Genomic DNA, 23,959 nt, shown 5'->3' on the forward strand with positions numbered 1-23,959 from the left:
GACTTATTATTTAATAAAGTTGTTGTACAGGCCTGTTTCGAAAAATCTTGCCGATACAATATTTAGAATGTGTACTTGATAAATATTAAATTAATAATAAATATATTTTAATATAATTATAATTGAAGCATTTTAAAATTTAAAGTTAATCAGTGTTAAATAAAGTGAGTTTAGCAAGAATAAGGTTTGAAATTCAAATTTTTAATAAATTAAATGAGAATTCGGGTATTCAATAACTTTTAATTTAATTTAATTTAGTTTATTAAAATATGTATGTTTTTCTTTCAGCAATTCTGCCCACTTACATACATTCTATGCTTGTACACAACTCTTAAAGCTTTCTAATAGTTGCTTACTGTCAACTCGACTGTATTTAGCCGCAAATCCCAAGCATGGGGCAGCTCAGAAACGTACTAGTCAATGTAGCCAAAGACAGCAAATGAGACAGTGCGAATGAGATAGACAGTGAGCGAGAGAGAGAGAGAGAGAGAGAGGGAAAGAGAAAACATAGTGCTAACATGCAATCACGTTGACAGACTCTTTTAAGTAGAAAATGTGCAGTTAAAGAAGAGAAAATAATCCCCATACAGGCAGTGCAAGTTTAAAGTAGCACACACATGCACCTGATGACGATACATACATGCATACATACACAGACACACACATAGACACGCATTACTTGATCCGTGCTACTTAAGAAAAACTAAGTGAAGCATAAAAGTAGCAACTAATTTTCAAGCTGATGTAACAGCAGCGACGGCAAAGACGACGACAAAGATACTGACAAGGACAATAGCTAAAGAGAATAGCAGAAGGATAGTGTACAAAGCGGCAACTATTAACAGCTGTCTCTTTGGATATACGTATACGAGTATATATATATATATGTGTGTGTGTGTGTGTGTTTGTGTGTTCATCTCTATTTCTCTCCGCTGCTTTGTCTCTGCCCAGCTGCGCTTAATTTGAGCGCATTGCTCGACAACGCGTACTGCAAAGAAATAACAAAGCGCATTGCATACTTTTCATACCGCGTTCTCATGAAATGACTATAGAGGGCATATTGTTGCAAAAGTTAGTTAAGAGCGGTCCCTTTTACAGTATACAAACTTTTTTATAACAAACCATTTTTTTGTTATTCTGAAATTATTTAAGATTTTTTTTATCTTTGAACCAAGTACATTTGTTTAAATAAAAATATAAAAATACTTCTGAAGGATAAATGCTAAGAATATTTGATTTATTTATGATTTAATAGCACAATTTATAACAGGAATTCAATTTATTAGATTAACTTGTTTCACAACTGAGCTGTTTTTGACAGAAATATATCAAAAATCGACGTCTTTCATTCAAAATATCAGCTCGTAGTTAGAGCTCTCCAAATAGGTTGCTACACCTAAATACGGGGTATTCTTTAGTCAACCTGCTTGAACGCCAGATTACTTTTTTGACTTTTTTTGGATGAGCTCAACGTCAAAGTCAAAAGACGAATTGCTAAAGCAAAAGCTCTTTGCAATTGTGAAGGCGAAGTGGCTGTGGGCTGTGGTGGGCGTGGCTGGCAAATGGGATACGAAAAAATTTGCCCAAAACAATTTAAAATTACCTCACGTACGTGCGAAATTGCAAACGTATTGTGGGCGTGGCCGTCGATGCAACCCTCCACCCCTCCACCCCTCACACCCTTAAGCCACCGCCTTTCCGTCATTCCATGCTCTCTAGCTCTCAGCAATAAATGGCAGCTTATAAGTCAAGTGAAAAGCAAAGCAAACAGAAACTAAAGCGAAAGCCAGAGCTGAAAGACTACAACAACAACAGCAACAACAACAGCAACAACAACAACAACAACAAACAGTAGCTGACTCAAACTTGAGCTTCGACTTTGGCATTCCCGAAAAAAAAGGAAATAGTAACAGATTGCAAAATGTTTCATTCTCTGAGAATGGGCGTGGCATATGAGCGGGCGTGTATAGCTTTGGCATGCTGTGGCATTTTAAGTACAATTTTATAGAGCATACCTAGCGGTTGATTCAGCCAGACGATAGCAGAGAGATGGAGTGAGAGGGAGCAGATGATGGCAGAGATGCGCTTCGATGCTCACTGATGACGACGAATGAAGTGTTGTTCATTGTTGTTGTATGAATGTGCAACGAGGCGAATTGGATATTACGCACAGGCGACAGAATATTAAAACCGATCCATATAGAGTCATCCATATACAATATGCTGTTAAATAATATTTTTTAAAGTGATTTTTCGATATATTACACATTTACAAAAATTTATAGGTTACTCTTGTCATATTTTTGAATAACTTTAATTATATCTCGCAGTTTCTCTGTCGTATCGCTTTGATTTGTAACATAATATATCAAGCTAATCCCTTTTTTACTACATTAACATTATTTTCCATTACTCTGTTCTACATTGTTGCTAATTTTTATAAAGATTCTTCCATATTATTTAACTTTAAGCATCAATAATTAATTTAAGCTAAGCTATTTAAGCTATTTTTTGTTAAAAAATATTTTATTATTAAGTATAATATTTAAAGTGATTTTTAATTTAATAGAGCAGTCGAAGAGCGTAGAACTCTATAAGTTATATTGTGTGTTATTCATACCATATCCAGAATTTATTGTAAAATGTGAAATTTTGTCGCCTGTACCGCATGCTGTACATCCAAAATCTGGCTGAGTTTGTCTGCCAGTTGCTTGGTGTGCGTTGTAAGTATTTGTGTTGCTTCCTTGGTGCAGGAAATGCATTATCCACTTAAAAGTCGGGGCAAAAAGTGGTTCGCATGGTGCGTTGGGTTAGCAGCTACTTAACGCATTAGATACAGAGCTTGAATGCAGACAATTGTAGACAGTTGAAGTGGCTAGAGCTGAATGGGATGGGATTGACCAACCCTCATATACTTCATTAAACTTGAGCTAATTTTCAACACCTTTTGGTCTCATAAAAAGCGATTGGCACGCACATTAGATAGCTGCAGATAGAGATACATTGCATGCCAACTATATATACAATGGAGCATATCTATACACACACACACACACACACACACCCATTGAGAAGAACACTTCAACTCTAATGAGGCAACTTTAAGTGTGCTAAAGTTTTACCTGGGGGTTGGCCAAATCGCTTGTCTGTATCGTGTGTGATTTGAGCCATAAAGATAAAACACACGCTGAATGCAGACAAAACGCCCACAGAGACACAAGTTGGTATGGCATAGTTAGGGGTTTGATATGATTTCGAATTCGAGAATTGGCATTGGGATGGGGTAGATTGTGGGTTTCACATTGCCAGCGCAATCACTTTGGCAGTCACGTGCAGCTGCTTAGCATCCACCTCCATCTTCACTTACACCAAACAACAGCCCGCGTCATTTGCCCCCATTATCAATAGACGTCGCTGTGAGATATCGAACGGCTTCGGTTTTTGGACTCCAATCTCAGTGATTGACATGCGGGTTGCAGGCATTCGAGCTACTGAAGCATTGGACGCTTTAACTGACAGATAAACCTCTGCGATTTACTTTAATATGTGGAAAGTTTGAATACCATAATTAAAGTTGGACAACAGACATTTTTATTTATTTTTATGTATATCTACTTATGTTGAGCGTACTTATGATAAATATATAAGAAGTTCAATCTTATGTCTGAAACTTGACATCAATAACCATTATATTACTAAAACCAGCCAATATTCAGTCAAAAATATTCCTATTATTATGATACGAGTATAAACACTTGAACTCAGCAGTTTGCCAGTCATTGAGTTCGTCTGTTTGTCGCTCAGTGCGGGATAAGAAAAATAAATATATTTGCCTGCAGAAATATTGTATTTCAATTGACAATTGAACAGTGCAACGGGCGAAATGAAAAACGTAATCAAATCATATGAAAATGCCAAATCGAAGACGAAATCGAAATCGACAACGACAAAGCATCGACGACGGCAACGGCGACGTCGGCGTCAATGTTGACGTCGATTTGCAGTTTGAGAAAGCTATAAAGAAAGTCTTTGCATACTTTTAGGGATGGCGGATTTGCGCAACTAATGCGCCTGTTGTTGTTTGTGGCTTGTCAATGGTTATTGATTGTCTGGTGTCATGTGTGCAAGAAGGCATGGTGAAGGGGCAGGGCGGGACAACGTCTAAGCCGCCATGTAAAGCAAGGCGGAAGCTTTTAAGGCATTTTATTCTCGCCCCACACTTAAGTGCACACATTTGAAATGTGAGCGGCGTGTGTTCGTCCCCACATTTACATTACAACAAAAAGGTTTTTCTTTCAGTTTTTTTTTTTTTTTGTCGAGTTCTGAAATCTGCGCATGAAAAGCAAACGCATTTGCAAATATTCAAACATGAAAACGGCTTGGCAAATCCTCAAGAGCTAAGCAGCGTATCACAAACGGCTCAGGCGCCCAAGCCATGAGGCTGAAGCGGAGAAATAGCGATTGAAAGAGAGAGAGAGAGAAGGAGAGAAAGAGAGAGGGAGCGGATGACAGCTAGTTGACAGTTGGACATGCGGGAGCGTGAAAACTTTAACAAAACTTTGTCATAACTTGCTGAATTAAATTTGTTGAAGTCAAGCATTGAGTGTGCTACGATGGTAGCTTTATCTTTTTTGTCCTACCGATGACTTCCCACCACCTCTTCCCCATGCTTCCCACTCCTCACAATCTCAATGTTTCACTAACTTTGGCAAATGGGCATTGCATAGTTTTGTGCGTCGATTGCGATATGACAGCGCAGTTGGTTGCACTTTTTGGGGGCGTACTGTGTGCCTCTTGATGGTGTTGCCTTACCCAAAACTGTTGAAACTTTCACTCGCACTGCTTTTGTCGGTCGGGAGAAAGTTTAAAAACAATATTGCATACTTTCGGGCTGACATTGCAAAAGCTAAAAGTGTAGAATACAACAATAACGTCCTGTAAGCTCAAAATAATAACCATATATGCTTCTAAAAAGTTATGCTTGAAATGCATACAGAAAACTTATCGAGCAGAAGACAAAATATTATAATTTATCATGTAATTATCCTTAATTTTTATTATCATACTCAATGTTCCTTAATGATTAACTTTTAGGATACTTTCACTAGAAACTTGACTTTATTTTTAAAGAATTTTACATTCTAACAGTCTTGATTAATTAACTTCAAAAATATATGCTTGATTCCATATTTGCATTTAATTTGAAGAAGCGCTGTATTTATTTTGTATGGAAATCTATAAATCATTGTGTTTACTTCTATTGAACTTTTCTTGAACTAATTTTTGACTTTATTTCTATTATAATCAGTACTTTGGAATCTTTTCTTTAAAGCACTTATCGTTGCTCTTGTTCTACAAAGATTGTGCTTGCTTTTCACACCTTTATGAAGCGTCTAGTTATTGCTTTAGAAAGTCAACCCAAGTCTCGACCTCCAACTTTTACCTCATCAAGTAAGTTAGTTAAGGTCCTTTTGCTGCCACTTCATATGCATAGAAGTACAAGCTCTGATGCTGTTTGAAACTGAAAGACTTTAGGACTTTGGAGCACTGGAGTTTCTTTGAGGAACTCAACAGTGTTCGTGTTGATTTGCAGTCGTGGCCCAAACCTAACGTTGCCCAACATTCAGAGCTCAACTTCTAACGTCCAACACCCAATTCCAATGCCATTGGCAGTGACAGTCACTGCGCGGTTCGTTTGTTCTACAGACGTTTTGCATGAATATGCATGAGCAGTTACAAGCCATCAAAACATGACACACACTAGCAACTGACGAAACACACAAAAAAAAAAAAAAATAGAAGAAGATACTTGTAGAATATGGGATGGGAAAAGCTGTAGCAGACTAGCTTTAAAACTAAAAGATGCGCAACGTTCACTGGGCGTTGTCATATGAAATTTAACCGCGTGACTAACGAGTATATCGTTAGAAGCATCCAGACCACTCCATGCCACAACACAACAAACAACGCAAGCATCTGAACACCACAGCAAGCTAAACCGATGGCAATGGCAGCCAACATGGCGTATACTTGACAGACGATGTCCAACGTCCGTCGTCATCGTCGTCGTCGTTGCTGTTGTTTGACGTGTTGAGTTTAATTGGAACACTCGACGACGTCGGTTAATAGCAACGTTGCTTTTGATGTTACCATTTCCGTGGGTCGTCATTCTCTGGATTCGCCGCGTTCGTGATGTTGCATTAATTCATGCAGTTCCAAAACCCTAACACAACAGCAATACACAACACAACTCACTTACACACACTTTCATTTGGATCTATTTTTTTTTGTTTACAGAAATGGCTGTGCTGACTTTTTAAAATCATGGTTTTTTATTTTGCGCGGATTTCCCCTTTAAACAACGCCTCTGTGCAACATCATTAAAGTTGTTTGAGAGCGGCAACAGAGCGTTGCACTTTGTTTAAATCAAAAGTTCATTGCCGTCGATTCGTTGGTCAAGCATTTTAAGTACACTTGTTTATTTTTCAAAAATAAATGTTATCTTTAGCAAATATCATACAAATGTTCATATGATCGGAACTATTCTGAATTTCTCTTTTGAATAAGTTCCACACAAGTATTTGTTTAAAAAGGTTGCCTTTTGATTAAAACTTCTATAAAATATATACAAAATTTCTCTATCAATAAAATTCAAAGTTTTTTTTAAATTTATTTATCTACTTTTAGTAAGTTTGATTCGATATGTGGCAAATAGGTTTTTGTTATGTAGGCATTTAAAATGCATTAAACTATACAACAAGAAATAATAACAACAAAAGAACACATGAAATAACAGAAAACTTAAATACTTGTCATAGTAAATACTTTGTTCCCATTGTTGATGCTGTTGTTGTTGTTGTTGTTGTTGTCATTGTTGCTCCTTGTTGTTGTCAGGAAGCGCTCGGAAGTGCTAGCAAATGCGACTCTCTCTTTGCCTGCGTGAGTGCGTGTGTTTGTGGTTCTGGTTGTTGTTGCTTTTGCTGTGCATTATGTTGCATTTGCAATGCAAATACTTTTGTGCTTTTTGTTGCTTTCGTTGCCGACAACAGCAGCAGCAGCAACAACAACTACAACAACGACAACAATGATGACGACGAGCAAAAGGCTTATGTTGTTCCTTCTGTTGCTGAGCCTTTTATATCTTTATTGCGGCTGCCATAGTGTGTATCTGTGTGTATGTGAGAGCAACTTGCATTTGCTTTTTGCTGTTTATATTTCTAATAAAAATTGTACATTATTTTGTTTCAATGCAGAACTTCAGACACATTGCCCCATAAAAGACAAAAAAAAAAAAAACTAGTAAAGTAGACAGGCATCAAAGGAAAGTGATTTTCACTTCACGCTAGTGATAAAAAAATATTAAATATGTATTGGTAATTTGTCCTAATGATTGACTGATACAAAGCAAAAGTAGCATATTTAATCGTGCATATTTATAGAGAAAAGACTTTATGTATAAAGCCTTTTTATTTTATATCAGAGAATCTTTACTCTCAGAACCTTTCAAGATGATCATATAGTTCAATAGAATAATATAACAGTAAGAAAATGTAATTAAACTTCTGCAGTTAAAAGTAGCTGATGAAGTGAAGCAACGCAGTGTCATCCATTTGTTGCTAGAAGGCGTCGTTTTGTGGTTCGAGTTTATTTTTATGACAAAGCCTCAAATAATAAACACACAACGCAGCGCAGTGCAAGGAACAACAGCTGTAAAATAGTTGCTGATGTCGAAGCAAGTTGTGCTTCTTGTTATTGTTGTGGTTGCTTCTGTTGCCGCTGCATTCCATTAACATTACAAATGTATTCATTGTTCACAACAACAACAAAAACAATAACAACAGCAATAGACTAACAACAGTGCTGCTATTTTACGCCGCATTATGCGAAAATGTGGCAAGTGATAGAAAGGATAATGCCTGCTGTATGCCAGCAAAAGCCCACGCAACAAGAACAACAACAACTGCAACAACAACAACAATAAGGACAACTGCGATAAGAACAACAATAAGAACAACGCCCAACTGCATGCAAAACTATTTTTCTTTTTCTTCATGCGCAAGTGGCTTTATTATTTGTTTTTGCACATAACGCTAATATGTGTGTATGTGTGTGTGTGTGTGTGTGTGTAAGTGTTGTTGTAAGTTGACGTTGACAGTTTGTCTGGCTTCTGCAGCAGCAGCATCACAAGTAACAATAACAACAATTTTAACAATGAAGCAAGGCGTAAAGTCGACGCTTTAACACTCTTACGAATATTAAATTTTAACCATTTTTAGTATTATCTGATGCATACGTTAGTGGGTTTTCAGAAATTGGGTATTTTACAGCTGATTTCTAGGTGATCTCCTTATGATAACAACCGTTCGAAATGTCGGTGCTTCGTAAATGTAAAAGATATAATTTTTGAGAACTTATCTTCCAAGTCACAAAAATTTATATAAATAAAAATATATATGAATATTAGGTGTTTTCTAATACTTAATAATAAGTTCAAAATTAATTTAAAATTATAAATTAAATTGCGATTTAAGTGAAGGCTTTTGTTGTTGCTATCGGAAATACCATTAATTTAATAATATTAAATTGCATAAATCAATATAAAAATGCGTTTTCTTTCATAAAACAAGTGTTTTTCTATTTTTTTTATTTTTGTAAAGTAGCAAATAGCTTGACAAATTGACGAGACTTCCGCTTTGGAAGAGTATTAATGGCAACAACGTTGGCACAATCACAGCATGTCAAATTGTTTTCCTATTATTGCTGCCATTGTTGTCGCTGCCGTCATGTGTGTTTCTGTTGTTGTTGGTATTGTTATTGTTGTTGAGCTTATCGTTATTTAAATTAGCATTACAAGGCACTCACACATCCATAGTTGCTATCCACACACACACACACTGTATAGTTTGCCATATTGTGTTCGATCGGGCATTGAAATAGTTTTTGTTTATTTTTCGAGGCAATGTTAAACTGTATTTGTATGTGTTTGTCGCAGAATTTATTAAATTTTTAATTAAATCCAAAATGTTGTACAGGCGATTGACAGCTCCGTGAACGCAAATGACTCTTTGTTGCGTCTACATGGCGTATGCGTAATTTTTTTTAAAGGATATTTTAGTTTATTCCATTTTGTAATATTTGTTTTTATTTTGTTGTCTGAACTACACACAAAACATCACACATTCTGTGAGCAAATATTAAATATTCAATTGTCTCAAATACCACGACATGCAACCGAGATAAAGAGAAATGACAGAAAAAACACAATAGCAAAGTGGAATATTTAGATTTCAAGAAAATCCACTTTTAAAAGGCTTACCGAGTTTCTTAATTCATTTTTTGAAAACATTGGGGGTTTACTGGGGTTGTAATTATTAACAATACTACTACAATAATCACACAGAATTTAATAATATTGATAGTAGAATGAAACTTACATACGACTTATGGTGTGTAGAAGTTAATGTACTCTCGAAGTGAGCAATCAAAGAGTATCTCAACATTTTGTTAAGACTAAGTTTTGCACTTGTTTTATTTGTAAATAATTAACTACTTTGCTAATCAAAGTGCATATTCAATAACTAGCAACTAGCAACTACCTAAGAGAAACAGAGAATAAAAAATGAGTATATATAAAATCTAAAAGCTGCAAGACAAAAACATTTGGAATGGGGAATCTTAAACCTTGAAGTGCTGTTGAATTTGAGAATAGATTTTAACTGAGCCAATGCAAGAGATTTTTAACTGAATAAATAACTTTTATTCCGATTCAGAGTGTCATTTTTTTATTTTTATATCGTTTAAGAAAAGCTTATTACCATTTGTATGCTTTGGGACGTGTGTGCGCTTCTGAGAAAAGCTAAACGTTTATAAATTTCACAACGCAAAAAAGAGAAATTGCCAAAAGCTGAAAATTGTGTCTAAACTACGAATTTGGAATTACGGTACTACATTTTTTTTTTTGTTTTGGCAAAAGAAAACGATACGCTTGAATAGGGGACCAAAAATCCACTTTGATGTTATGCAATCGTGCGTAGCTGAAGCGAATGGATGACATGGATCCTAGCCACACATATTCACACATACATATAGTATAGACATATACAAATATTTGTAAATTTTTCATGTTATGGCCATGGCTTTTACCTGACTCAGACAGACCTGTGCAGACAGGTGTGCAAAATAACTGGCAAATATTTCACAGCTGTCGCCTTTTTTTGTGCTTGTAATTTTGCACTTATTTGTTTGCTTTTTGGCAAATAACAAGTGTATCGTTGCGTGTGTATATATAATTTTTGACATTCCATTAATTTATCAAGTATAAGTCTCAATCGAGATTTGTTCTATTATATGTAGACTTTGGACTTTTCCATTTCCAAGTTAAGTAGCCTAACATTTGGTGGCATGATCGGCGTGTCTTATCAATGGCCTTCTCAGCCCTCGATTATGTCACACAAAAATTCGGTCAACTAGTCACATTTCAAATTCAAATTCAAATATATATTTACTTGGAGCGCAGCTTATCATTGCGTCTGTTTTCCTATGTTTTGTCGGGGTTATCAGGGCTCGTTTGTCGCAAGCAAACTCAGTTTCAACACATGATGTGAGTTTCTTATGTATTGAGAACATAATATGCAAATGCGAGCACGTGTGCAAGTAAATAAGAAATAAAGTTCATAATGAAATAATTGATAATGAATTGAACAATCTAAAATGTGATGTCTTTAATGAATTTTGAACTGAATACACGTATTAAAATCACTGTTGCTCACCAATCAAGTTATGAGGTGTGGCTAGGGGTTACAACCGGACCTAATACATTGATTTCGAACTTTGGTTTACAATAATTATAGCTATAGCCTTATCACGGTTTACTTAACAATACTGATAACGATTACATGTTCAATAAAAATATACTGTATTCATGTGAAATTTACAAATTCTAAATTTGACACAATATAAGTTCAAAAGTATTGCAAGTTCTGATTGTTTGGTTGATCAATCGAATCCATTTGATAAACAAAACATATTCAGATCATTCTATTTAAAGCTCTTATGTCGGACAGGGAAACAAAGTTGCAGAAGGTATATTATATTTTCTTTTGGAAATATCTCGATAAATCATGTGCTATAGTATAGTTTTTTAAGTTATAATGTCTCTATAATATATATATAATAATAATATAATATTATGTTGTTGCTTTACCTCATTTAGTATTTATAATTTAACCTTATTATTACAAAAGTTTTGTACATGTCAGTAATTCATTTGAATGTTTAAAGTCTATATAAATATATTTTTTATAACAAAGTGCACAATGATTTTTTGATCTGTGCTAACTTTGCTTTAGACAACGAAACTGTTGGAAATTAGAAACTAAACGGCTTCACTCACACTGTGTGATCTCATTTTACATAAGAATAAAATTTATAAAATTTATTTACGCCAAGATCCAGAGACGCCTGCAGGTAACTATCCAAGGAGCAAGTAACTTCAATTGAATCCCCACATCACAAAACAAAACTTACTATACACACAACAGCACAAATTAATCATTGCAATCAGCATGTTCAACAAACTAAATGACGGCCAACAAGCCCACAAAAGGCAGCGACTCGATGCAGATTCAGATGCAGATGCAGAGTCCAGTGATTCAGCAGAGACGCAGCCGCCAAGTGATGTCTCTGAGGTGCAAAAAGCAGGCGGTTCAGGCGATGGGGCACGTGCAATATCCGTGTCTGAGCCAGAGCTGAGCGAGCGCTTGCGATTGGTTATGTTGTGCAATGTATGCCTGGAGCTACCAAATCCTGATGAGAACTATCAGTGCAGTCTGGGACACATTCTGTGCGAGGACTGTGTGACACGTCTGCTTGCGGAGGCGGCTCTGAAGAGCAGCGAGGCACAATGTCCACATTGTCGCACTCCTATCAGCTGGAAGGAGTTAACTAAGAATCTGGCTGTGGGACAAACACTTTGCGAGCTGCCCAAAACCTGTGCCGACTGTGAACAGCAAATGGAGTACAAATCTATGGCAAATCATTTGAAAATGGAGTGTAGCAAACGTTTGGTTCAGTGCCAGTATAGATGTCTCGGCTGCTTCTGGGAAGGCTGTCAGGAGTCGAGAATCGAACACGAGTCAAGCTGCAAGAATCTGAAAATGTCCAGTGATCAAATCCTAACTGAACTGCAACTAATCGATGAAGAAGATCAATTGACTGGCCTATCAATTCGCCGGTGCTATCGGGAGTTGAGCGCTCAGCGGATTTTCTATCAGGATTTGGAGCTGCACTGGCCACAGGCACCATCACAACAAAACAACGAGTGGACACTCCAGTCTCCCACAATTTTCGTGTTTGAGAACACATGGCGGTTGCGTGTTAAGCTGGTTACGAACACGGAAACAAATCATTGCCTAAGCTACTGCCTGAAATTGCTGTCCTCTCCTCAGGAGACAATGAAGGTGAAATTCTTTGCTACTTTGCCGGCAACATCTGTGCGATTCAAGCACCTATCAGATGTGGAGCAGCAGTTGAATCAGGATCAATTTACTCACGCTGGTCAATGTGGCGATTTCAAGCAGCTACCAATGAGCTGCTCCACAGCCATTTATCGTCTGTTGGCTATGCCAAGTATTAAGTTGCGCCTCTGGATGATGCTGCACTAAATTGAATAATTGAAAAGAGAATTGTTTTGCAAGTTCTTAAGCATTTATTAGGATTCCATCGCTCTGCTCGCTCTTATTTTGGAGCATCAGCCTTCGCTTTATTCATTTCTGCTTTGAATTTGTCTGCAGCTTCAGTGAATTTTTTAAGTGCCTCATCACCAAGTTTCTGGCCTTCTGCGGATGCTTTACTAAGGAGCTCATCAGCATTTTTCTTCAGTTCCTGTTGAAAAAACAATAGACAAACCAAAAATTATTAGAAAATATATTTCGCGAAGCTCTCTGATAAGGTGACACTACTTACCGCCATATTTTCCGGACTGAGTACTTTTGCAAAACCATCGGCAATAGGCTGGAACACACCAAAATCGAATTTGGCGGGTTCTTCACGAACGACACGGGCGCCATTGCAAACCTATAAGGATATCAACCAGAGGAAACCATAAATATACGTATATGGAATTTCAATTGGCCATTGGCACTTACAGCAACAATTGCGACAAGGAGGAATACAACAGCGATCTTGGCCATTTTGAATTAAATATTTAGTTTAGCTCTACACAGTTGAACACAGAGTTGAGTACTGACCAAACTGCGCTTAATCAACTCAAAACGAAGCCTCGTTTTGCGTCGTTTTGCTATTATTTGTTTTTGGATTTGTATTTGAAATTGAAATCGACTTAGGCGGTGCCACGAACATCTGTCTAATCACTCGTCGTTATGTATGTACATATACTTATTTCAAGCTTATCAGCCGTATATGACCATGTGTCCGACGCGTCGACAGTCGCACACAAACAAACAAACACACACACACACACACACAAAGATTGGCAGAGAACTGAACTGTTATAGTGCTACAACAAATAAATTAAAATGTATATAATTTATGTTGGATTTTTTCTTTTTTTCTTATAATATGGAACATGTTTGTTGGAATCCACATTTGTAATGAATTTATGTTAGGTACTTTATACGCATATCGTACGCTAAGTTATTTGGTTATAGATGATTAAGCAGTTCATTTGAGAAGCTTACAAAAATATGTTGAGAGAATATATAGTATATATTCGTCAAATCTCTCTTTATTTATTATATATAGTCTATATAGTCTACGTGTAGTTTAATATATTTAATATACAATTTATTTATAGTGTTTTTATTTGCCAAGTCACCACTTGGGTTCAACCTCCGGGGCAGGGTTGTTGTGTGCTCAAAAATTAACTAATACTTTTGAGATAAGCTCTAAAAATTGATTCACATAAAAATCTACATAGTGACAATCTGAGTTGACAGAAGTATTTAAATAAATACTGATAAGATACTTCTTTTGAATTTTGTTTGCCCACAAAAATTTTGTTTTTCCAGATCTGTACTCAAACAATATTATTTTATTTATACACATGTAACATAAAACAAATGCTTTAATTCGTCCCGCTGTGCTTAAGTTTATGCATTTAATTTTTCTTGCTTTTCAACGCTTAGTTTCAAGTGCAATCCATTAATGCAATTTGCTTGGCTGAAATTAAGCGACGGATGCTCACTTATTGGATTAGCTGAGCTGTAAAAATTCGGCCCAAAAAGTTTATTTCCACTTGAGAGCAAAAATCAACGAAATTTACAGCGATTCTAATAGAAAAACAGACAGACGATGACTTTATGCCTCGATAGTAATTGACAAGACACAAACAAATAAAATTAAGTGTCGGCAGAATTAAAATCCAAAATTCTGAAAACTTAAAACCACTGCTAGGTCAAAAATTGATTAAATAGACGGACAGACAAGCCAGACCAAGTGTTAGTACAACAACAGTTCAACATCCTAGGGAAACAAAGAACTGCTAATAAGTTTTCACTTGCCGCAATGGAAAATATTTAATTGCAATTTTGCGCCATAAACTTCTCCCGACCAGAGGGAAAACTGTCTGTCTTTAGAGTCGGGCTAAATAAAATTGCTCTTTGTTTACTAGTAAAAAGTATCTAAAAATTTGGGTGTAGTTTTTTGTCAATTATATTTTCATCAATAAACAATAAACATTGTTTAATTATTTATTTTATTGATATTGGTTAAATGAGTAAAAATGTCTTCTACCCGGCTCAAATTTGATGCTCTAAGCGCACTTCATAAATCTACTTTGGAATTGAATAAAATTAAAGATGTCCCATTTATGGTAATTTCTATTTGTTATAGTGTTGCGATCTCTATAAATTTGTGCTCAGAATGTAAAAGACGCACTACAACTTTGTTTAATTATTCTCGCTTTTATTTTTTTTATCGATTGTAACTATTTAACATATAGCAGCTTTAATGTTACGAATAATAGCAGATATAATGTAATATATGATTATATGAGAAACTATGGAACCGAGTTTACTATATACTCTGGAACAGGTGGATGGCATTGGGGTAACGGTGGTCCCAGGGTTGGATAAGTACGCAGTCGCAATAGCTCCAAAATTGTTTGCAGTTCCAAGACATGAGCATAATGTTTGCGCACATTGTCTAATAGCTGGCGATGGGTTTTTATCTGTTCCATGCTATTGAAATATTTAAAGTGTATTTTTGTTAATTTTGCTTATACTATAGATAGTGTCTTAAGTTTACCGTTCGCGTTGCTCACGATCGCGTCGTTGCTCCAATATTACATCGCGTTGTGAATTCTGAAAGGCTACATCAATTTTCAGTCGTTCGATTTTGGCATCTATCAAATGGTTACGGCGTTTTATTTCCAGAGTTTTTTCCTTAACCAAATCGATTTTGATATTTCTAAAAAAAAAAACATTTTAATTATTTGATTAATGCTTTAAAACTGTGTACTTACACGCGTTCGATTTGCCTTCGAAAGATAGACATTTTTTGCTCCATAATACGTTCAATGGAGCCGGCCACCATATATTTCTGACGTTCCGCTTTGACCTTGTCCCAGTTGCGTAATATATTGAGAAACTCAATAGTCACCTTGCATTTCTCAATGGCATCCAGCATGTACTTAAGATATGCAATATTTGCCTTATAGAGCTTGTGTTCCCATTCCTTGAAGATCACCTGACGCCTGAAGACAGCAACGCGTTGCATGGCTTTGATTTTCTTCAATCCGGCATCCTGTATATGTCGATATATTAAATAGTTAATTATTTCATAAATTTGAGATTGCAACTATCTGGATATTCACCTTAATCATGCGATTAACATCGTTGATGTCGTCCACATGCATTAACACACAGTTCTCCATCGACTTTGGAGTGCCCTTAATGTTCACCTCCACCTGGCCCAGCGTCAAGGTCAACTGCAAAGTCATATTTCTCATTGCCTCCAGCTGTGGACATTTTTTAAATTATTATTAAGTATTAAATTTTTAAATTATAAATATGTATTGAATATTGCAGAGATTTTTAAAACCCTATTATAATCCTTTCTATGCATATCTTAAGCCCTAAAATAGATTTATCGAGAGAAATTTAACGTGATCGATAGTGACAGCTCTTATCGAATTTATCCTTTTAGATTCAATCATGTTATTTATGTTTAAAAACAATTAATTAGTTAAGAAATCATCAATGATAGCATTATTTAAGTGTAATATTGCTATAATTAAAAAAAAAATAAGTATGTATAAAAAAGAGATTTCTTAAATTCAAGGTCAGGCTTTTGTTTCGTTAGTTAACTAACTTACATATAGTTGAATAGTGTCCTCAATTTTCTTTTGAGTTATTGCCTTGGAATCCTTCAAGCTGGCTATGTCGTTGGTGAGGCTGTTCATATAAGTCTGACTGTCAATCAACTGATAGCCAATGCCTTTAAGTCTCAATTCGCTTTCAATCTTCTGGCGACGCAACTTGACAAAGGCATCCCAGGACTTGGCATCCACCTGTGGTGGACAATGCTTGCTTGCATCATTATCGGCGACATAGGCCAGGAAATCGTTGATCTCCTTGGGCATTGGGAAGGGAGTTCGATTGGTTTGCTTTAGACCAAGCTTATAGGCAACTTCACTGCATATCAGAGAAGTACTGAATAGCTTATTGGACAATTTGGGGCGTTTCTTGAATAGCTTTGTCATCTCATGTGAAGCATGTGGCACAGTGTTCAGATAGTTACCACGGAACTGACGCTCCAAGGCCCGATCTCGAGCCTGTTGGGCCTCCAAACGGCTACGCACATCCGTCATAGTTGCTTCCCAAAACTCCAACAAGTAGCTATAGTTTTTAATATAATCATTTAGTTTGTTGTAATCGCTACGGTAGCCGTTGATTTGCTCACGAAGCTTATCGCGTACATGATTGATCGTTTTAAGGTTGAGCATTCTCACCAAATTCTGTGAAAGTGCAAAATCGTACTTGAGTTTAAGTAGCATCAGTTCCGCAACCCGTTGATTGAGTTTAAGAATATGCTTGGTCTTCAATTGGAGGGTTTTTCCCTCATTCTCGTGCAGAATACGCAAATACTTTCGTCGATCTTCCTCCAGAAGTTGCACGGCCTCCTCGTAGGCTCGATATATTTTCTGGTCCTCCAATGAGTACTCGTGTGGCTGTTTTTTGAATACAAACTCGGGAATGGGCACATCCTTCTTAATTTCCTCCTCCCATAGTTTCTCGATGACGCCATCCATCATCACGATCAGGGCACGTGCCCAGAACTCTGGAGTCCAGAGCAAGAGACGACCTCGTTTGCCACCCGTGTCGATTGTTTTGCGTCTGCGTCGATTAATTGCCTTGACTTCCGAGTCATCCACCTCCATGATGCTCTTGATCACCTCATCCTTGGCCAGGGAGGGTGCAGTTAATTCCGGGGGCTGGAAAGTTTCCATGTGAAGTAGCCGTAGCATTATATTCATATTATCATAGATCTTGGATAGAACTACATTTGTATTAAGCACATTGTCGATTGTCTCCCGTTTCAATTGCTGTGCCTCGTGAAAGTGCTTGTTAAACTCCTGCTTTAATGGATCTGCCAAATAATAGCTAAACTTGCAGTTGTCATTAAATATCTGATTGGAGGTGACGGTGAATTTGTTTTGCAATTGAAATTGTGGTGCCATTATATGATCATAAACACTCGGTCCTTCCACCACATACAATTTCAGATCGCGAGTCGCTTTCTTGACGCCTGCTTCTTCCATTAGTTCCGGATAAGTTGGCTCCTCTTCTATCTCATCTGCAGACATTACTGAAAATCGCATGTGATCCTCCAGATCGTAGAAACGATATTTATCGAAGATCATCATATTCGGCTTGCGCACCAAGGAGAAGCTCTCAAAGTTCGCCTCGGCACATATTGATCTCACTTTGTAATTAATATTGATAGCATCACGTGTCACAAATGTCATTATCCAATCACGGATGCGCGACTGATCCTTGATTGCCAGCATCAGTGACTCACGTTCCAAGGTGCACAGTTTGTGTGCCTCCTCCGTCAATGCCTCCAGCCATTTGTAGTGGTAACAGAACTTCTTGAAGATCCCCTTTGACTTGCCTGTCACGGAGATATCGTAATCAATCAGAGCGGTTACCTTGGCGGAAAAGTCCTGAATCATATGCCGAATCTTATCGCGCTTCAACAAATCCGCTGGAGTGAATTCATCCTTAACCTCCATCTTAACGGAATGCGGCACAAATAGAGCTGATACCATCTTCGTTTGCTGTACAATATATTTCTCCGGCACCGGTAATTCTTCATTCTCCCGGACATTATCAGCTAACGAGGGCAAACGAGCTACCCACAAAACATTCTCAGCGCTCAATACAATCAGGTATCTGTAAAAGATATGTTATGATTGTATATTTGAGCATTAATTAATGTAGGTATAATGAAAACTTAAAAAAGGCGATGCCTATTATTCTAGACCAAATTGGATGTCCAAATTCTACCGACATCACTTAATGAAATATAGCATATTGAATTATTTCTGTATTTATTATTTTATCGTGATTTTTTGGAATTCGTATATTTTAGATTTAAGAGAATGGTAGCTAAGTTTTTTGCCCTAAAAAGACAAATTAATTAGGCTAATTCGGCTCAGATTCTGTTTTGATTTTTATAGGTATGGATTTTGATCATGCAAAATTTATCAAAAATAATATCATTACTAAAATAATCGTTAATACGTACTTGGAATTGTAGCACTCCCTGGCGCGTAGTAGACATTGGGGTGTAAAGAGAAGCGTTACAAAGCGGGACATCATGAATGGTTTCTTGGATCGCTTGTGCTGTCTGAAGTGGACCATGATGCCATCGACGCCCCAAGTGAGCAAATGTTTGGTCAAGCCAAGTCCAGTGATGTGTCCATAATGAGCCGACTTAATGGACGCGATCCACTGTAGCTCGCTGCTCTCATTGAGCACAAACTGATCAAATATGGTACTGTCCTTAACCACGCCAATAATCTCAATGTTCACCCAGCGACCCATTGGTGGCTGGACAAAAAATGACACATAGGAATTGGGTAGGCTCAATTCACGTCTATGCAGTCGTCTGTCCTTGGTCCAGTTAAAGATCCACATTTCCTCAGCATGACCAGGTGGGTTGAGTCTCTTATCGCGAGAAATCATGACCAGAAGTCGAGGTCCCTCGACTAATAGAAAGCTCTGAACGAAGACTTCCTTCAGCAGATGATCATCCTTAATGGAAAAGTAGTGTGACATTTTAATGGGTCGGTATTCAATATTCACTATGTTGAATCCCTTCGCCTGATCCTGGAAAACGAGCCAGTTGTCGTGAAAATCCATGGCAAAAACAGCTGCCGTCTCGCATTGCAACTGATACATGATATTTGCAACCGTTGGCTTCTCGAAATTAATTAACACAATGTTTCCATCGATAGTGCCCACAATTACATAGGTATTACTACGATGTGCGCATATGGCACAGGTCATGGGAATGCGGACTTCGGAGAGGGTTTTTCCATTTGGCAGATCTAGCATTGCGATGCCGTCATTATACAAGACCAAGACGCATTCTTCCTTGAAGCATGTGAAGGTTCGAAATGCCAAAACGGCTTTGCCACTGGCCACAATCTGCTCCAACTTCCCCTCATTCTCCTCAAGAACTACTTGGGCAATGTCCCCAAATTCTCTTGATGCATACAGCTCTCCATTATGATTGCTAATAAAGAGTTCCACATTGTGTAGCCCCTCATCAATGGTCCATTCCACGGTAAAGTTTCCGGCCTTTTTTTTAATATAAATTGCCGAAGAGCTATTTGCGATGAGGAATCCCATCTTGTATGCTGTCAGAGCATGGGCACGTGTTATCATTTCACTGTCATTTTCATTCACATAGGTGGGCGACCATCGCGAAGTGACCGCAAAGCAAGCGATATCAATCTGTGAGAATTGGCCGTAATCGTTGACCACATAGAGTCCATTATCATCGCCAAAACACATGAAATGGCTGGCCGATTTGAAATAGTTCTTTCCCATTTGCACCTCAGAGACCTTGTGCAGATATGCATCCTTTTCAACAAAGCACATTTCATAGCACAGGATACGCATATCTTTCTTATCATATTGAACAATTGCCGGTGAGTTGCCATTGCTCAAGGCCAGTGAAAAATTTTTGGTTATTATAAATGTCGGGTGCTCCAGAATTTTAGTATTTGTGCGAAAATTAAACACACAAATCGGATAGTTTGGATAGCCTCCAACTGCAATCAGTAAATCAAGCTCAGAGAATTTCAAGAGAGTGTAGGTGAGTTGAGACTCTGTAAGTTAAGGACACAAATCAATGCGATTACTCATTTCTCTTTTGGCTTCAGGTACTTACTGGGCAGTGATGCAAATTTGGTCAGTTCTGGATACTTGTAAATATAAATATTTGGACTTAGAACGGTTTCATCAAAGGCAAACAGCGGAAAACGATTGTGACCCGTAAAATTGTTAATGTATAGACCAGTCGCCACGGTTTCGGCCCTGAAGTAGCTCACAGCGCCCGTCGGCATCTGCATAAATTTGAGCAGATTTCCCTGTCGCAGTCCGAGCACATTTGGTCCAACATTCTGAATGCTGCTGCTCTCATAGATGTTGCACCAGCTAAAATATATGTAAAATAATTGTTTATTAAAAAACACATTATATTTATATGCCGATCATACCAAATCGTTGAGCTAATATTCATTTTGTTGACTGTATTCCTGTATAATTCAGTTTAAAGTTTGATTTCTTTCCTTTGCTTTTACTTTGACTCGATTCGTTTGGTTTAGATTCGATTGTCTATCAACAAACTCAAGGGTTGCCATGGTGAAACATATATATGTTATAAGGTATTTTTGTTTGCCAGGGTAACCAACATTACCTTGAAAGCTATGCTTAAACAAGTTTTGAAATTGTTTCGTGGGTTAGCTTAGGAAATTTGAAAAATCATAAATGCAAAACGAGTAATATATTTTTGGTGTAATCCAGTGATCAATCTACGATGATACGATTAATGCTGTTTGACATTAAAAATGATGAGAGCTTAATAAATAAAATGGTGTAATTCTTTAGCGTATGTGTCTGATTAAAATAGAAACTCTTAAGTGGAGTTTGGCATTAAAGTGCAAATATTCAGATGAAATGAAATTTCGTGAGGTTTGCGCCATTTACTTGTACTTTCAAAGACTGGCCACATCATTGGCATAACTAAACAGCGGTCCGAGTAGGACTCATACCATGCTCCGGATTTTTTGTATATACGTACATACAGATTCGCTTTTGGCACCTGCAGCCCAGCACTTTGCTGCCTACTTTGGGGCGCCACTCAATTATTAATGTGCCCCTGCAGTGCAGGCAAGTGGGAGTGGGTGTTGATGGGGATAGGGATAGGGTTAGGGTTAGGTTGAGCTGGAGGACTGCAGAGTCTCCGTCACATTTGCACATGTGGCGAACTTTTTTGCCAGCTCCAGAAAACAGTTTCTCCAAACTGTCGACATGGAATATCTTTAATGTTAATGACGAAGTGCAGCAAAAGTTTGGAGCGCTTAAGGCGGCTTTGTGGCAAGACGTCGCGTCGTGTCGTTGGCGGGAATGGAATCGGGATTGTAACTTTACCGTTGTGTTGCAGTTCTCAAATCTCTGGCGACAAGTTTCTGCTGCATACAACTTTTAACTCACACACATGTACATACGAGTATATGTATATATATATATATATATATGCAGCACTCATTAAAAACGCATTAACAATGCACTGTAAATCATTGTTGTACAATATGTTGCACATACAGCTGCCGCTGCAGCTGGCATCGCCTTCGAGCCATGTCAGCTGGCAACATTGTACATTGTACATAGCATGAGTATAAACGATAAACTGGAGACTCCCAGGTACCTGGCTACGAATATGCCACACAATCATTAACATAAAAACGATGCCAATTCTGTTATGCTTTTAATAAAAGAGAGAGCAAATTTAAGTAGTTGATTTTATGTTAATGACAAAAATATATATATAGTCAACATAAATATTATCTGCGCGTATATGTCCATTAAACGTTTTAAAAAATATAAATAAAAATCTACATATATATTTCACTCTCGTGTATAAATAAATCGTGATTAACATCAAATTGATATTTGCTAGTTGGCCAAGTAAAATTGTCAAGATATTGTGAAAAATCCAAACGTATCACACATTTTCTTTTACACATCATTTTTCAAAATATTATATTCTTTAGCATGTTATTAAAAGCGCTGGGATGGTAAAGGTATCATAAATATTTTATAAAGCGCAGACAATGGCAACAACAGTAACAACAACTACAGCAACAACAAATAGAAGAAGGTGCAGGTAGCTTGCGACCTTTTCTTGGACTGTTGGCATCATAAAAAAGGCAACTTTGTGCCAAAGATTGCGCTGCTGAAAATTCCTTCCTTCCGTGTTGTCAGCGAGCAACAATAACAACAACAACAACAACAACAACAACGACAAGAAACCTCAACTAAGCCACACAATTGGCTGCCAAATGGCTAAGCGGCTGCCTGTCAACCCAACAAGTTTGGGTCGTCCTTTTTTGTGCTTCTTGTGTCCATGTCCTCGTAGGAGGCGTCATGCAAAATGTATGTTAATATTTTGTAGCATACCCTCAGGGGCTGCCAGGAACTTGCACGTGTGTGAGGCCTCAAAATTTCTTTATTCATTAGCATTTTGCATGTGCGGGTTTCTTGAAAGGATATACAACATTAATATTATTAGCTTTGCAAACGTTATTATTCTTGGGCATTTAATCTAATTTGTCTGTTGGATAATGTTTAACAAATTTCAAATAATTTTCAACAAATTGGCTTTACATAAACGAAAACATATTAATAAATTGATTTCGACTGTATTTCCGCTGTTGGCTAATCAAAAGTTTATTTATACGCGTATAGACAATGTATTTGCATTTACTTAACATATTTCATTTTATTTATATATTTACTTGTGCAAATTACACGATTTATTGCAATTTATGGCCAATATTTAAATGCAAAGTGTCGCTAATGTAAACAGTAAAAACGACTCTAATTGCATTTGTTACAGATAACCATTAAATTAATTTATGAACCTGCTGTCTGATTTTAGATAAATATTAAAATAATTTAAATTTTTTCAAATTTGAATAATATGTAAAGGCCACCATCTGGTTCAAATAATATCTATTTACTCAGCCTCTTGCAGCTCGCACTACGCATATAATCTATCAATCTTATTAATTTTATTTTATCAAGAAATAATATTAACCATCTAGCTTTTTTGCTTGATTTTTTCATCAGCTTATATATATAAATTTGCAATTTCCTGCGATTTGTCATCTTGAGTTGTTTATGAGCATTTGGGTCCCTGTATCCGTTCCAGGACTCGTGCCCGTTATCGAATTTGTGCTCGGACTGACAGCTGATTATAATGTTGTGTCATGCATAGTTTGGTGCTGTCCTGCTCTTCTATTCTTGCTGTTGTTATCGTGCAAGCAACTCGTTAAATTTCCATCAGTGTGCGTGGTGCGCCATATTGGCCCAAAATGTCATACAGAGCGAAACTTAAGCAATGAACTCTGATGTCCTCACGTATTTGTGTAATATCGATTTGACTTACAAAAGCCACGCACTCACATATATGTATGTATTGGTGTATTGTGTGTGTGTGTGTGTGTGTGTGTGCATGTCGCTTAGCTGTCACACATGTACGTAATTGATATTTTATGAATGAAATGTAAACACTTTTTTATGTGTCGAAAGACAGACCCGGCGAAGCGAGGCAAAACTTTGATGTGATGTACCATGTGCACCCTATACTTTTTATGTGTTCAGTTCATTAGTTAAGATAGGTATTTTGATAGCATGAATCAAAA

At 37.1% G+C, this 23,959-nt stretch overlaps 3 protein-coding genes across 3 annotated transcripts; 1 reads left to right on the forward strand and 2 right to left on the reverse strand.

Moving 5' to 3' along the window:
- Positions 1-11,343: 11,343 nt before the first annotated feature.
- On the forward strand, positions 11,344-12,678 carry LOC117788312 (cysteine and histidine-rich protein 1 homolog). The gene is made up of 2 exons (XM_034627042.1): positions 11,344-11,466; positions 11,564-12,678. Exon 2 carries the CDS (start codon positions 11,565-11,567, stop codon positions 12,660-12,662), a length of 1,098 nt encoding a protein of 365 aa, XP_034482933.1. The 5' UTR covers positions 11,344-11,466; position 11,564; the 3' UTR covers positions 12,663-12,678.
- Positions 12,679-12,690: 12 nt separating this feature from the next.
- LOC117788313 lies at positions 12,691-13,280 on the reverse strand. Its single transcript, XM_034627043.1, has 3 exons — positions 13,146-13,280; positions 12,964-13,074; positions 12,691-12,882 (listed from the first exon to the last, which is right to left on the reverse strand). The coding sequence occupies exons 1-3, from the start codon at positions 13,188-13,190 to the stop codon at positions 12,736-12,738; spliced, it is 303 nt and encodes a 100-aa protein (XP_034482934.1). The 5' UTR covers positions 13,191-13,280; the 3' UTR covers positions 12,691-12,735.
- A 1,621-nt stretch (positions 13,281-14,901) lies between these two features.
- On the reverse strand, positions 14,902-20,772 carry LOC117787201. The gene is made up of 8 exons (XM_034625663.1): positions 20,750-20,772; positions 20,422-20,687; positions 18,769-20,359; positions 16,334-18,413; positions 15,833-15,976; positions 15,482-15,762; positions 15,265-15,426; positions 14,902-15,197 (listed from the first exon to the last, which is right to left on the reverse strand). Exons 1-8 carry the CDS (start codon positions 20,770-20,772, stop codon positions 15,017-15,019), a joined length of 4,728 nt encoding a protein of 1,575 aa, XP_034481554.1. The 3' UTR covers positions 14,902-15,016.
- Between the last annotated feature and the right edge of the window lie 3,187 nt (positions 20,773-23,959).

Source organism: Drosophila innubila (assembly GCF_004354385.1).
Source record: "Drosophila innubila isolate TH190305 chromosome 3L unlocalized genomic scaffold, UK_Dinn_1.0 0_D_3L, whole genome shotgun sequence".
Classification (NCBI taxonomy): Eukaryota; Metazoa; Arthropoda; class Insecta; order Diptera; family Drosophilidae; genus Drosophila; species Drosophila innubila.